The sequence below is a fragment of the Hemitrygon akajei genome, chromosome 17 (assembly GCF_048418815.1).
Source record: "Hemitrygon akajei chromosome 17, sHemAka1.3, whole genome shotgun sequence".
Lineage (NCBI taxonomy): Eukaryota > Metazoa > Chordata > Chondrichthyes > Myliobatiformes > Dasyatidae > Hemitrygon > Hemitrygon akajei.
The window spans coordinates 55,982,189-55,996,515 of NC_133140.1; the positions used below are offsets into that span (position 1 = coordinate 55,982,189).

The window sequence follows — 14,327 nt, forward strand, 5'->3', positions numbered from 1 at the left end:
GGCAGATAGAGCCAGTGGCCTGCAATGGTGTGCAGATGGGAGGTCAGGATGGCCATTGCAAGCATAGCATAAGTTTCCACAAAGCAGTTGTCTAGTGTACAGCTGGTTTTACCACTATAGAGGAGACCACATTAAGAGCACCAAATGTAGTAGCTGAGTTTGGAGGAGGTGCATGCAAAGCTTTGCTGGACCTGGAAGGGCTGTTTCTGTCCCTGGGTGGTGGTGAGGGAGGAAGTGGAGGGTCATGTGTTCATCAAGAGATTAAACAATTTGCATAACATTTTGTAGTTCTCTGCCAGTGTGTAAAAGAGATGAGGGAATATTTTAGCATATATTTTGTATAAAGTTATGATGAACAGGATACTTTGTTACAGGAAAAAACAGTAGCTGTTAATGCAATCTGTTTCTTAAGATTCAATAACAAGTATCTTGTCCTTTATTTTTCTTTACCTGTGCAATTTTACATGACTATATATGTCTTTATTATCTCTTTTTTGATCATTATCATCTTTTCATCTTGCATTTGATTCTCCATTCCAAGTCTGCACACCATTTGAAACCTGCTACAAGATGCCTGTTGAATGATTTTAAGTTCTAGTAATTTTTGAATGTTCATATTTACACGTTGGTCTATCATTTTGTAATTAAAGATAAACTTATTTTAACGACATCTTAATTGTACCAGTTATGCAATATAATTTCAATTTCCTCACAACTATTCTTTCCACTTAGTGTGTGGTTCTGTTCCACAGCTGGAAGCACCTAAGGAACTTATTGTCTTATTTGGGTTTGTTGCTGAATTCAAAATGCAACTTTAATGACTGACACCCACTTCTAACTGGCCTAGTGCTTTATCTTTATAAATGCTGATTTACTTGCTGTGTATTTCCAATGTGTTCTGTTTTTATTTCATTTCAGAAGTTGCAAGCTAACAGCTGACTTGTCAGTGTTACACCAGAGTTGACTCACCATTATAGATTAGTGATTTGTGGTGTAGCTTCTTGAAACATTGAAAAATTGAATACATTGATGAAATTTATTTTAAGTTCAATTGTGATTCATTAACAATCTGGTCTGAATGATACTTGAATTTTTCATCTTTCCTGCTCCCAAGATGCAGGAAGATTATTCTCCAGGAGCTGGAAGCTTCTAATGAGATAGAGCAAGTGGGGTCCTGCACAGGTTTTGCCACCAGAATGCTTTGACAGGAGGCAAAGTTTGGGATGGAGCTTTGTGACCTGTCAAAATCCATAGGCTTCTATTTTAAATTTTAAATGGCTCTGAACGTATGAAGTTATAGAGAAATAGAGCAAAGAAACAGGCTTTTCAGTTCAATCAGAGACTATAAAGGACATTAAAATTGTTTATAAACCCTTGAAAGCATTTTAATTGCTGAAAAAAGTAATTAAAATGCATTAAATCATTTAGAAATCAATAAAATTGTGAAAATAATATATGCTAAGCTTTCTCATCCTCCAGGCTGAGAAGGCCAATTGAAATATTGCTATAGTAGATTTGTTTGGTTCAGGCTCAGGGAGGCAGATTCCCCAGCATAATGGAGACTTCCAGCAGGACAAGGCAGTGCCACTGTATTCTTCACGGTGACCAGAACCCAGCATAGTGACAGATGCTTGGCATCCACAACTCAGTGCTTTTTATACCCACAGCATGAGAGTGGCAGAACACCAACTGTTACTTTTGGAATCACCAAGCACTGCCAGCATTATTTAGCCCATTGTCCTGACAGTGAACGTCTTGTTAATTCTGAAATGATTCCCTTAACTTTGTTTCCCATGTGTCTTTTTCTGATTAAGTTTATCTAAAGGGTAAATAGACTGCCAAATAAATCACAAAAAGAAGAAAACAATGGTTTGATGAATGGAGCAATATGCACACAATATGAATGTTAAAATAAGTATTTTTCCTTTCTTTATCTGTAGGGCAATCTTCAAATACATCAAGTCCATGTTAGTCAAGATGGCCAGGTAAGTTCTTTGAAAGATTATTTTTAATATTTTGAAGAAATACTCCACAGTAAATAGTTCATCGTTTCAAAATGTATTTTGCCAATTGTTTAAGTTTTCTATTTGAATTTCCTGGGAAGTCACTCACATTTATAGACTGAAAATGACATGTTAATGAAATGAGACTTCATTATAGCCTTGGTGCAACCTTGGATTAAAAAAAAAGAATTTTCAAAAGAGTGTCATGTATTTGCCCTTGACATCAACTCATTATTGGATTGTTTTTTGGCTTCTAACGAAATTAAGATCAGCAAAGATCAACAGGAAAGCTCTTCACATGTGGATGTTATGTCTAGAAAGACGATTATAATTGTCAGAAGACAATAATCTTAGCTCAAGTGCATCACTGCGAGTGTTCTTTTCTGAGGTATGCCATGTGTAGGTACCCTCAGCTGCTTAGTCCAAGACAAATTGATCATAAAAGTTGTTTTTATTGTATATATGCACAAGTACAGGTGCAATGAAAGCCCTACCTGGAGCACAGGCACGTAATATTAGTGACGTAGTATTCACAAGAAAAAGAAAACATGGGTTGTACAAAACTGTACAAGAAAGAAATACAATTGGAACAAAAAATCAATTATTGTACAAAGTGGTCAAAATGTTGCTATGCAGAGGTAGTGATTAGGGTTGTGCTGACTGGTACAAGGACTGAATGGTTGAAAGGAAGTGGGGACCCAGGAGAATTGTGATTGATCTGTGTATGAAGCTGTTAATGGGGAATAGTATGGTTGGGCATTAAGTAGTGAAAGATGGAATAGATGTGTGTTTGAAGATCCTTTCTTTCTTTATTTCCATCCAAAGAGTGAGTCAATGGGTTCTTTATTTCCATTCAGAGTGAGTCATTTGTGCAAAGTGAATATGCATAATGTGAATGGGGCATTAACAGCGAGGTAAAAAGGCAGTATTCACATGTATTATCAAATTATTTCAATGTTTTAGTGAAGAGTTCTACTACTGTTTTGAAACTAGGAACTTACTATTTTAGGCAGGGTGAAAAGAATACTGAAATACTTGATCAAGTGTAGAGAATATAATCCGTAAAGAATGTAACTTCATCCCTAGAGGTGTCTTAGGCTACATACACACTAGACTGGATAATTTTGAAAACGCCGGTTTTGCGTAAAAACGATAGGCATTCACACCAAGCGTTCTTGAAAATATCTCTGTCCACATTGAAACGGAGATTTCGGCGAATCTTCTCCTACTGGGCATGCGCAGGACGCGTCTACCGAAAACAAGCCATGTGTTTGGTGTCGAATCTCTCCGTGAAAGACGGTGCAGGTTTGTTCAGTTACAGACTAGAAAAACTTAAACGACGGACAGCTGTTGGCTCTCGCGCAGGAGGACTGAAAACTAAAAAAAACAAATACTGGAGCATATGGAGGCAACCGACAGGGAGTTCAAGGACAGTATGACCTGGCTGATGACGAACATTGGAAAAACTGACTAATTCTGTTGCATTAATAAAGCCCCTTGTTAAATGTATAAAGCATGACTGCATCAGTGTTATCTTGTATTTCCATACAATGTTACATTAGGCTGTTACACATCTATTGTCAGAGAAGTACTTGCATAAATAGGTAAATCACCTTCATACGAGCAAGGACAGAAAACAGGGCAAAGTGAGTATACTTATTTATTCAGTAAGTTATGGGTCAAAGCATTTGGTGAGTACATTTTTAACTCTTCTGGCTTCAGTCTCGTTGCTGTCTGTTCTGAAATTGTTAGGTTGCGTTCAAAAAAACAATGAAATGGCGCGCTGTTTCGGCATCTATTCCGGCACGTCGTGACGTGATAACGTGATTTCTCCGGTTACCCCGTCCACACTGCTCCGGCTGATCCAGTGTTTTCAAAATTACACACCCTGGAGAGCATTTTGGAGAAGCTCCATTTTTGGTGGACGAAAACGCCGTTTTAGTGTGGATGGAGGGTCAAAATGAAGAGAAAAAGCTTTGATCACAGATTTATCCAGTGTAGTGTGGACGTAGCCTTACTTTAGCCATTGAGGAATTTAAAAAAATGACATTGAAAGGCTGGAGGGCACAGAAGTGAATTGCATTGATTTTATTACTTATATCCTTCACATACATGAGGAGTAAAAATCATTATGTTACATCTCTGTCTAAGTGTGCAATATGCAGTTTATAGTAATTTGTAATAAATAGTATGTACAACAGGACAGTCAATCTAGCAATATAGGCTGCAGCTCCAGTGTATTAAATACTGAAACAGGCCCTTTGACCTAGCTTTCACTACTTGCTGTTTGACTATGCTGCTCATAGAACACTACCATACATTACAGGCTCTTGTGCTGACTTTTTAACCTACTCTAATGTCAATCTAACCCTATCCTCCTACATAGCCCTCCATTTTCTATCACCCATGTGCCTATTGAAGAGTCTTTCAAATGCCCAATGTGTTTGCCTCCATCACAACCTTTTGGTAGAGTGTTCCATGCACCCACCACTCTCTGTGTAAAGAACTTGACTCTGGTATCTCCCTTGTACTTTCCTCCAATTACCTTAAAATTATGTTGTCTGCTATTAGCCATTTCTGCGCTGGGAAAAAGTCTCTGGCTATCCACTCAATCTATGCCTCATCTATAAAGTCACCTCTCATCCCCTTTTGTTCCAAGGAGACAAGCCCTAGCTCGCTCAACCTTAGATCATAGGACATAGGAGCAGAATTAAGCCATTGTTTCTTGACTGATCCCGGATTCCACTCAACCCCATACACCTGCCTTCTCACCATATCCTTTGATGCCCTGACCAATCAGTAAACGATCAACTTCCACCTTAAATATACGCATGGACTTGGCCTCCACCACACTCTGTGGCAGAGCATTCCACAGATGTACTGTACTCTGGCTAAAAAAATTCCTCCTTACTTCTGTTCTAAAGGGTTGCCTGTCAAGTTTGAGGCTGTGCCTTCTAGTTCTGGATACCTCCATCATAGGAAACATCCTCTTTGCATCCATCCTACCTAGTCCTTTCAACATTCAGTAGGTTTCAATGAGATGTTGATACATTCTTCTAAATTCCAGTAAGCACAGGCCCAAAGCTGCCAAACACTCCTCACGTGTTAACCCTTTCATTCCCGGAATCATACTCGTGAACCTCCTCTGGACTCTCTCCAGAGAAAACACATCCTTTCTGAGATATGGGGCCCAAAACTGTTGACAATACTCTAAGTGCAGCCTGATAAACTTATAAAGGCTCAGCATTATCTCAGAATCAGAATGAGGTTTATTATCACCAGCATGTGTTGTGAAATTTGTTAACTTTTATATTCTAGTCCCCTTGAAATAAATGCCATCATTGCATTTACCTTCTTTACCACAGACTCAGACCTGTAAATTAATCTTCTGGGAGTCTTGTATGAGGATTCCCAAGTCCCTCTGCACATCTGATGTCAGCGCCTTCTCCCCATTTAGATAATAGTCTGCACTATTGTTCCTTTTGCCAGAATGCATTATCATACATTTGCCAACACTGTATTCCATCTGCCACTTTTTTACCTGTTCTTCCAATTTGACTAAGTCCTGCTTTCTCATTGCTTTCTCAGTACTACCTACTCCTCCGCTATCTTCATATCATCTGCAAACTTTGCCACAAGGTCATCAATTCCATTATCTAAATCATTGACAAACAATGTGAAAAGCAGTGGCCCCAATACTCACTCCTGAGGAACACTACTAGTCACTGGCAACCACCCAGATAAGGCCCCTTTTATTCCCACTTGCTGCCTCCTGTCTGTCAGCCATTCCTCTATCCATGCCATTTGCTATAATGCCATAGGATTTTATCTTGTTAGTAGCCTCATATGTGCCACCTTGATCAAAGGCTTCTGAAAATCCAAGTAAATGACATCCACTACCTCTCCTTTATCCACCCTGCTAGTTACTTCCTTGAAGAACACTAACAGATTTGTCAGGCAAGATTTCCCTTGGCAGAAACCATTCTGACTCTAACTTGCTTTATCATTAGTCTCCAAGTACGTCGAAACCTCATCCTTAATAATAGACTCCAACACTTTCCCAACCTCTGAGGTTAGGTTAACTGGCCTATAGTTTCCACTCTTTTGCCTTCCTCCCTTCTTAATGAGTGGGGTGACATTTGCAATCTTCCAGTCTTCTGGGATCATGCCAGAATCAAGTGATTCTTGAAAGATCATGACCAGTTCTTTTGCTCTCTCTTCAGCAACGTTTCTCAGAACTCTGGGATGTAGTCCATCTGGCCCAGGTGATTTATCCAGTTTAAGACCTTTGTGTTTGCCTAGCACTTTTTGCTTTGTAATAGCAAGGGCACTCACTCCTGCTCCCTGAAACTCATGGACTACTGACACATTGCTAGTGTCTTCCATAGTGAAGACAGATGCAATGTACCCATTAAGTTAATCTACCATTTCTTTGTCCCCCATTACTACTTCACCAGCATTATTTTCCAGTGGTTTGATATCAACTCCCTTTTACTCTTTATAAAACTGAAAAACCTTTTAGTATTCTGCTTTATATTATTGGCTAATCTGTCCTCATATTCCATCTTTTCCCTTCTTATAGCTTTTTTAGTTCTCTTTTGTTGGATTTTAAAAGCTTACCAATTATCCAACTTCACACTCACTTTTGCGACCTTGTATGCCCTTTCCTTGGCTTTTATGCAGTCCTTAACTTCCTTTGTCAGCCATGGTTGCCTACCCCTGCCATTTGAGAACTTCTTCCACTGTGGGACATATTAATCCTGTGCCTTGTGAACTATACCCAGAAACTTAAGCCATCTCTGCTCTGCTATCATCCCCTCCAATATCTTCCTCCAATCCACCTGAGATTGGATCCTCCTCTCTCGTGCCTCTGTAATTCCCTTTATTCCATTGTGATACAGATAATGTGAGTTATGCTTCTCCCTCTCAAATAGCAGTATAAATTCAATCAGCCTTTCTTCATAAGACATATTTTCTAATCTAGTTAGCATCCTGGTAAATCTCCTCTGCACCCTCTCAAAAGCTTCTACATCCTTCCTAAAAAATGAGGCAACTAGAACTAAACACAATATTACAAGTATGGTCTAACAAGGGTTTTATGGATCTGCAACATTACCTCATGGTTCTGGAACTCAATCCTCTGATTAATAAAGGCCAGCATATCATACGCCTTTTTAACTACCCTCTCAACTTGCACAACAACTTTGAGAGATCTATAGATATGAACCCCAAGATCGCTCAGTTCCTCCAACCAGAATGTTAACTGCCATTAACCCTGTACTCTGTCTTCAAATTTGACCTTCTTGGTGAATCTGTTCACACTTCTCCAGGTTGAACACCATCTGCCACTTCTCAGTTCCATCAGTCCTTTACCCACACACTGTTCTTCTGCATTCACACCATCAACCAAATCAGTATCACATTTATTATTGCTGACATGCCATGAAATTTATTGTTTTATAGCAGCAGTACAAAAGAGGAATAAAGAGGAATATGTTCATAACATTTTCAAGCAGTCTTACGAGAAAGAAGGAATTATTTATCATATCTATTCCTCAAAAGAGGAATAACAAAGTGGTGTTCATGGGTTCATTGAGTATGGGTCTTTGGGCTCCTTTATCCCCTTCCTGAAGAGGAGGAGGGGTATGTCCAGGATGGTGAAGGCCTTTAATGATGGGTGTTGTTTCTCACATTTGTAAATATTCTCTCACTTGTGCCCTGGGACATGTGTTGAATTCTACAGATCATCTATAGTTCCATCACAATATTGAGAAATTACTTTTTACATTGGGTAGTGTTAAGTGCCCTTTATCACTGAAGATACATCCATTAGTCAAATATCACACAAGTATGTCCCCTGCAACCAGGATAATGACAATCGGAAAACTGCTTAGAAAAATAAAAAATTCTTGTGACCGCGGTGTGCATTCTGATTATATGATAGCACCTGGCCAGCATCCTCCCAACCACGTGAAACAATAGAACAAATAATTAGCAGAATCAAGTGGGACCTACTGTGACCCATCAAATTATGTAGTGTCTGCTTCAAAAACATATTAATACCTCTTTTTTTCCTCTGGTAAAAGGGTCAAGACTGAATGATGTTAATATCCTCTTGCTCTTTAGTGTTGAGTCACACGGAACACAGTCTGGAGTGAGATATAGTAGATCTAAAACCTATAGGGAATTTCCAGTTGGCCTTAAATTAAAATTAAATCTAAAATTTGTTCTGATGCCATTCTGATTTTCCAGACAAATCATGAAAATGGTTGGAACATTGCATTGCCTGACATGGCAATTGTTCATGCAAATAATTCCTCCTTTCTCACAAGATTGCTTGAAAATGTTATGAACATATATGAGCCCTTGAGCTTAATAGAGTGCTAAAGCGATGGAATGTTGATGCATTGCTTGACTAATTTTTTTTAACAAACAAAATTAACTGATTTTGCTAAAAACTAATAAAACCTGAAAGCTGAAATGAACCAAATATTTAAAAAAAAATTGGCAGCCCTGAAAATCATTGAATATCTTTTACTTACTACTGATCAATAGAATCAACCTTCAAGGATGCTTTATTTCATGTTCTCGACGCTTATTCTTAATTATTTATTATTATCGTTTAATCTTTATGTATTTACACAGTTTGTTTTCTTCTGCATTTTGGTTGATTGCCCTGGTTGGGTGATCTTTTACTGATTCTGTTATAGTTATTGCTCAAAGGTTTCAAAGGTACATTTAATGTCAGAGGAATGTATACAATATACATCCTGAAATGCCTTTTCTTCATAACCATCCACAAAAACAGAGGAGTGTCCAAAGAATGAATGACAGTTAAATGTTAGAACCCTGAAGTCCCTCCCAGCTCCCCTCCCTCCCCTGTGCGTAAGCGGCAGCAATCAACGATCCCCCCCCCCCCCCACACCGACAAAAAAAACATCGGCACCCACCATCGAGCACTCAAGCATGCAGGTAAAGCAATAGCAAAGAAACAGACTTGCAGTACTCCAAAGACTACACATTCACCTGGTATACAACATACCACAGGCTCTCTCTCTGCCTAATAAGGAAGAAAGAGTTGTCTCCATTTCACAGTGAGAGGGGAGACATAACAAACAGCTTGCTGGTTTACGATGTTAAAAGTCCTTAGTGTCACTTTTTCCATGCTCTGTGCCCAAAGATCTCGGGTCTCTGGGCACACAGCCAAAGATCTTCCTGCTCCCACAACACATCAGACTGTCAGGACACCAACCTTTGATCCGCCCATCTCCAGAGCCCCCAAAGGCAAGCTGAACTCTTAGGCCGCGCCCGTGGCATGTTGGATAACGGCCAGTCATGAAACCCTGAGAGTGGGTCCCATTCCTGCAAAGAACCAAAGTCAGCATGTAACTCCAGGTCAGGGTCTCGAAAAGAACCCTGAAAGGAAACATAGAGATATTGAGGATGGAACTAAACTATTTCTGAACATGCAAGCAAAGGAGTGCCGTTTAGGGCTATTTTGGCTAAGCTCTGCCCTCCAGTTTTTTCTATAGATTTGTTGAGTATACCACAAGAAAATGAATCTCACAATTGTATATGGTAACACATAGATACTTTGATAATAAAATTTATTTATAACTTTGATCTTGAAAAAGGCAAGCTACAAATTAAATGACTTGGAGGAAAATCTGAGTAGTCTGATTGGTAAGTTTGCAGATACCACAAAAGTTGGTGGAGTTGTAGATAGTGAGGAAGGTTGTCAAACGATACAGTAGAGATTAGATCAGTTGGAGGTGTTGCATTTTGAAAGGTCAAATGCAAGTATGCAGTTCAGGTAACGTAGCAGTTAAGGAGACTCTATTACAGCTTAGAGTGTTGGAGTTTGGAGTTCAATTCCGATGTCATCTGTAAGGAGCCTGTACAGCCCTCCTGTGGAAAATGTGTGTTTTTTCTAAGTGCTCCAGTTTCCTCCCACAATCAAGCACATACTGGTTGTGAGGTTAGTTGTCATTGTAAATTGTGCCGTGATTAGGCTAGGGTTAAATTGGAGTTTGCTGGGTGACGTGGTTCGAAGGGCTGGAAGGGCTATTCTGTGCTATCTCAGTAAATAAATAAAAATAAGTGGCAACACCCTTTAGAGCACTGAAGAAAAGAGAGAGGATGAAAGTGGCAATAAAACTTAGGATAGGTTGGTAAAGAAGATGTTTGACATACTTTATTGGCTGGAGGAGTGAGTATAATACTTGGAACTATAATAATAGTTGTTGCAGTTACTTTTGGTTTGGGCCATTTGTAGTGTTGTACCCAGTTCTGGTCTCAGCCTTATAAGAAGGTTGTAGAGAATGCAGATGTGGTTTGTCATGATACTTGTTGGATTTGTTAGAATTAGTTATAAGGAGAGTTTGGATAAATGTGAGTTGTTTTACTGGAGTGTAGGAAGCTGAAGGGCAACCTGATGAAGCGCTTAAACTAATGAGAGGCATAGATATAGCGGGTGATCAGAGATGGAAATGTCACTGAACTGTACAAGTTTAAAGTGAGAGGAGAAAAGTTTGAAGCAATTTACAAGGCAGGTTTTGTATGTAAAGGTTGGTAGATATGTGGAATGCACTGCAGAGGAAGTAGTAAAAGCAGATATGGTTTGAGAAGTATTTAGGGAGACACATAAATTGTAGGGAATAGAGGAATATTGCCCTTGTGCAGGCAGAAGGGATTATGGGATTAGAACTCCTAGGCCTAGGACTTAGCTCCCCTTTCTGCAACTGGTTCCTTAACTTCCTAATCAACAGACCACAATCACTCCAGATTGGCAGTAACACCTCCGTCACGATTATCTTCAATATCAATGTCCTCCAAGGTTGCATCTTTAGCGCCTTACTTTGCCTTCTATGCAGTTACAACCACGTGGCCAGATTCTGCTCTACCTCCAACAATTTTGCAGATGGCATGAGTCATGAGCGATATCTGAAACAATGATGAGACAGAGCACAGGAAAGAGACAGAGACCTGGTGGCATAGTATCAAAACAAGAATCTTTCCCTCAGCAAAACAAAAGAGATGGTCATTGACTTTAGGAAGTGGGTCAGAGTACATACCCCTCTCCATAGCAGTAGTACTGAGGGGGAGATGATTGAGAGCTTCAAGTTCCTAAGTGTAAATATCACTAACACTTTGTCCTGGTCCAGCCACATAGATGCTATGAGCAGCAAAGAATTCCCTTACTTCCTCAGAAGGGTAAGTAAACTTGGCATGTTCCCGATGACCCTCAGTATTTTTTACATATACATTGGAAAAAGCATCCTATCCGAATGTATCAGAGCTTGGTAGGTAGCTGCTCTACTTAAAATCACAAACATTGCAGAAAAATGTGAATGCAGCCTGGTCTATCATGAAAATCAGCTTCCCCGCGCCCCCCCCCCCCCCCCCCCATTGACTTCATTTTATACCTCCTGCAGCTTTAGGAAAGCAGACAATCTAAGAACCCTTTCACCTCAATCATTCTCTCTTGTCCACCTTCCATCGGGCAGATGATAGAAAAACTTGAGAACACATATCATCAAGCTCAAGGGCAGCTTCTGCCCTGGAAGTACTCAACAGGATAGGCTGCATCTGCAGGAAGGGAAACTGATCTTAATCTGAACTGGGAAGGTTGCAGAGAGGCTGGGTGAGGGGCAAATTTCTGACAGAATAAAACTGAGTTGACCGTGGGAATAATCTGTAAACAAGTTTATCTGGTACGTGAGTGAATGGGAGTAGTAAGAGAATAAGAGCGTAGACAAAAGGATGTAGAAGTTGCAAAATGCAGAGCAGGGAAACATATTAGTATGTCAGGCAGAGCATGTTCTTCAGCAACAGAACTAATATCTCAGATGACTGATAGAGACATAGATTAAGTTACTTGAAATTCTAGAATTCAGTATACGTCCAGAGAGTGCAAGGTGTCCAGATGGAAGATAAGGTGCTTGTTCTGGGTCTTATTGTAACAGTAAAAGAGGCAACAGATGGATAGGTTAGAGATGGGAGTGAGATAGAGATCACTTCTACTCCTATTTGGACACATTATTGTTTGCTGCTCAGTTCTTCACTACAGTGGAGAATGGATTGTATTGAAGAGTGTCGGTACATTGACGATCTTAGTTCCTGTTGCAGTCTCAAGACATCGCCAATATTAGAAGTGAGAGCTAGCTTTAAATAATACTGCTGAGGTATCCAGCCACTCTACATTGTATACTGTTGTTAGCACTTACTGCATACAGTTATTGTGTAAATAAGCAGGCAGCACAAAACACGGATGGAGGTTAATTGCACACTGCCATCACTAGGGCTATTTCAAGAAGCTAACCGGCTTTGTGTCTCATGTCAGATTTGCATTTGCACATCATTGTTTGAGTAATGCAGAAACTTAAACTGCCACTAAAGCATTCGGGTTGGGAGGTGAGTGGGGATGGGAAGCAATGGGGATGTTATGACTGAGGAGCAGAGATCCAAAAACCAGATTGTTCTTGAAATAGCTAATCTGTCTCTGAGGTCTGAAGTCTGATCCTTATCCTCCCATGGAAAGACACATTCTTCATAATGCCAAGGTCGACAGGTCAATTGTTGGCCTGTCTGCAACTCCGTCCTTGTATTTTTGTACTTGTATCTCGGTTAATAAGTGCTTTGATTTCTGCATTTCCAAACTTATGTAGAAAATGATGACCCAACAGTAAAGCTGGAGAATTTCAGCTGTCATTTCCAGATAGCTCATCAGTTACTTTTTCCCTGCTCTAACCCAAATTGTATAAAAAGATGAAAGCCACTTATTCTAGAGTTTCTATGAACATTGTTAATGCTAAAATATGGATTTTAAATTTTGATTATACTTTTCTAATTTTGACTAAATCTGTCCGATCTGAATCTAGACTGGAGCAGGAATCTGAGTTTGCCATTCTGATGCAATTTAACTCACAAGCCTTATTTAAAAGTTGCCAGAGTTAACCCTGCCTGAAGTGAGGGTATTATGGAGATAGACTGAAGGACTGGCATCACAGGTACTAATAGCACTATATAAGGAATCTGTGGTACAGTAGATCCAGAGCAAATTTTCACCACATTTGCCACAATTGCTTACCTGGCGCTTTCTTTTGACTGACTTGTTGCCTCATACTGGAGCTAGGGATTATACAGGTTATTATTCAGGTTATAATATTATAGGTTATTATACAGGCCTCATACTGGGATTATACAGGTTATTCTCTACATACTCAGTGTAATCACATCTTTCTCATTGTGTTCATTCGTCCATTATGCAATGATGAGATTTGTAGGGGCTGGACTGGTCTGTGGGTATGCAGATGGTGGGAGAGGCCAATTTACACTCAAAGGTCTTCGGCAGTGTGGACAAGATTGCAGCTATGTTGGGTTGGGGTCACTAGCTCAGGCTTTCCTGGCCAGCCTATGTCTCTCTGCTGGAATTGTCCTTTCTGTTTCATGTGTCGCTCTGCCCTTATGGAGGGAGGAGCGCCACTCAACCCAATCTTGGGTGATATGTTCCCATGTGTCTAGTTTGATGCCAAAGGCTTTTAGTAAAGTTTTCGGAGTGTCTTCATTGCATTTTACTTGGCCTCCATGTGAGCATTTTCCTTTCTGTGGTTCACGGTAAAGCAGTATGGCGTATGAGCGACGTGTCCTGAGCAGCATAACTGGGACTGCGTCAGGATGGTGCAGCTGTTGGACAGGTCCACCTTGGTAAGTATCTCAGTGTCAGGGATTCTAATGTTGTGGAGCTTTCTGAGGCAAAGTGAATGGAAATGGTTTAGTTTCTTGGCATGCTGTTGCTACACTGTCCACATTTTGCAGAGTAGAGTGGGAAATACTATGGCCCTATACACCTTCAGCTTCGCTTGTAGACTCTTCTCTTCTAGACTTTGGTGATCCTGGTATTTACTTCATTGAAAATGTTCTAGGACAGCTTGCTGTCAAGATATGTCAACCTGTTTACTGGGTTGAGTCTTTTAATGTTAATTGTGATATTTGGGTCAACATATGATTTCTCGGGAAATGGCTGATGCATCACTTCAGTCTTTGTGTTGATGGTAAGCCCAAAATTGGTACATGCATCAGAAAACTTGACAACACAGTGCTGCATATCATCTTTTGAACCAGCATTAAGGGCACAATCATTAGCAAAAAGGGGATCTCTGATAATGTGTGTCATAACCATAGTTTTTGTTTCAATGCAGAATCTGCTGCCAATGCCCATGTCACCATCTCCAATGGCATCAGTCAACATGGTGGAAAACACTAGACTGAACAGTGTTGGTGCGAAGATGTAGCCCTGCTTGACCCTATTTGAGACAGGGGAGG

General features: G+C 40.1%; 1 protein-coding gene across 8 annotated transcripts in view; it reads left to right on the top strand.

The window, feature by feature from the left end:
• The window catches only part of banp (BTG3 associated nuclear protein), a 172,504-nt gene that overhangs the window by 110,424 nt on the left and 47,753 nt on the right, over positions 1-14,327 (top strand). For all 8 annotated transcript variants that reach the window (XR_012101914.1, XM_073070169.1, XM_073070167.1 and 5 more), the window contains one exon: positions 1,941-1,985. Coding sequence is in view for 7 of the 8 variants with exons in the window: in XM_073070169.1 (XP_072926270.1) it covers positions 1,941-1,985 (45 nt within the window). In the remaining variant the exon portion in view is untranslated. The remainder of the gene's footprint in view (positions 1-1,940; positions 1,986-14,327) is intronic.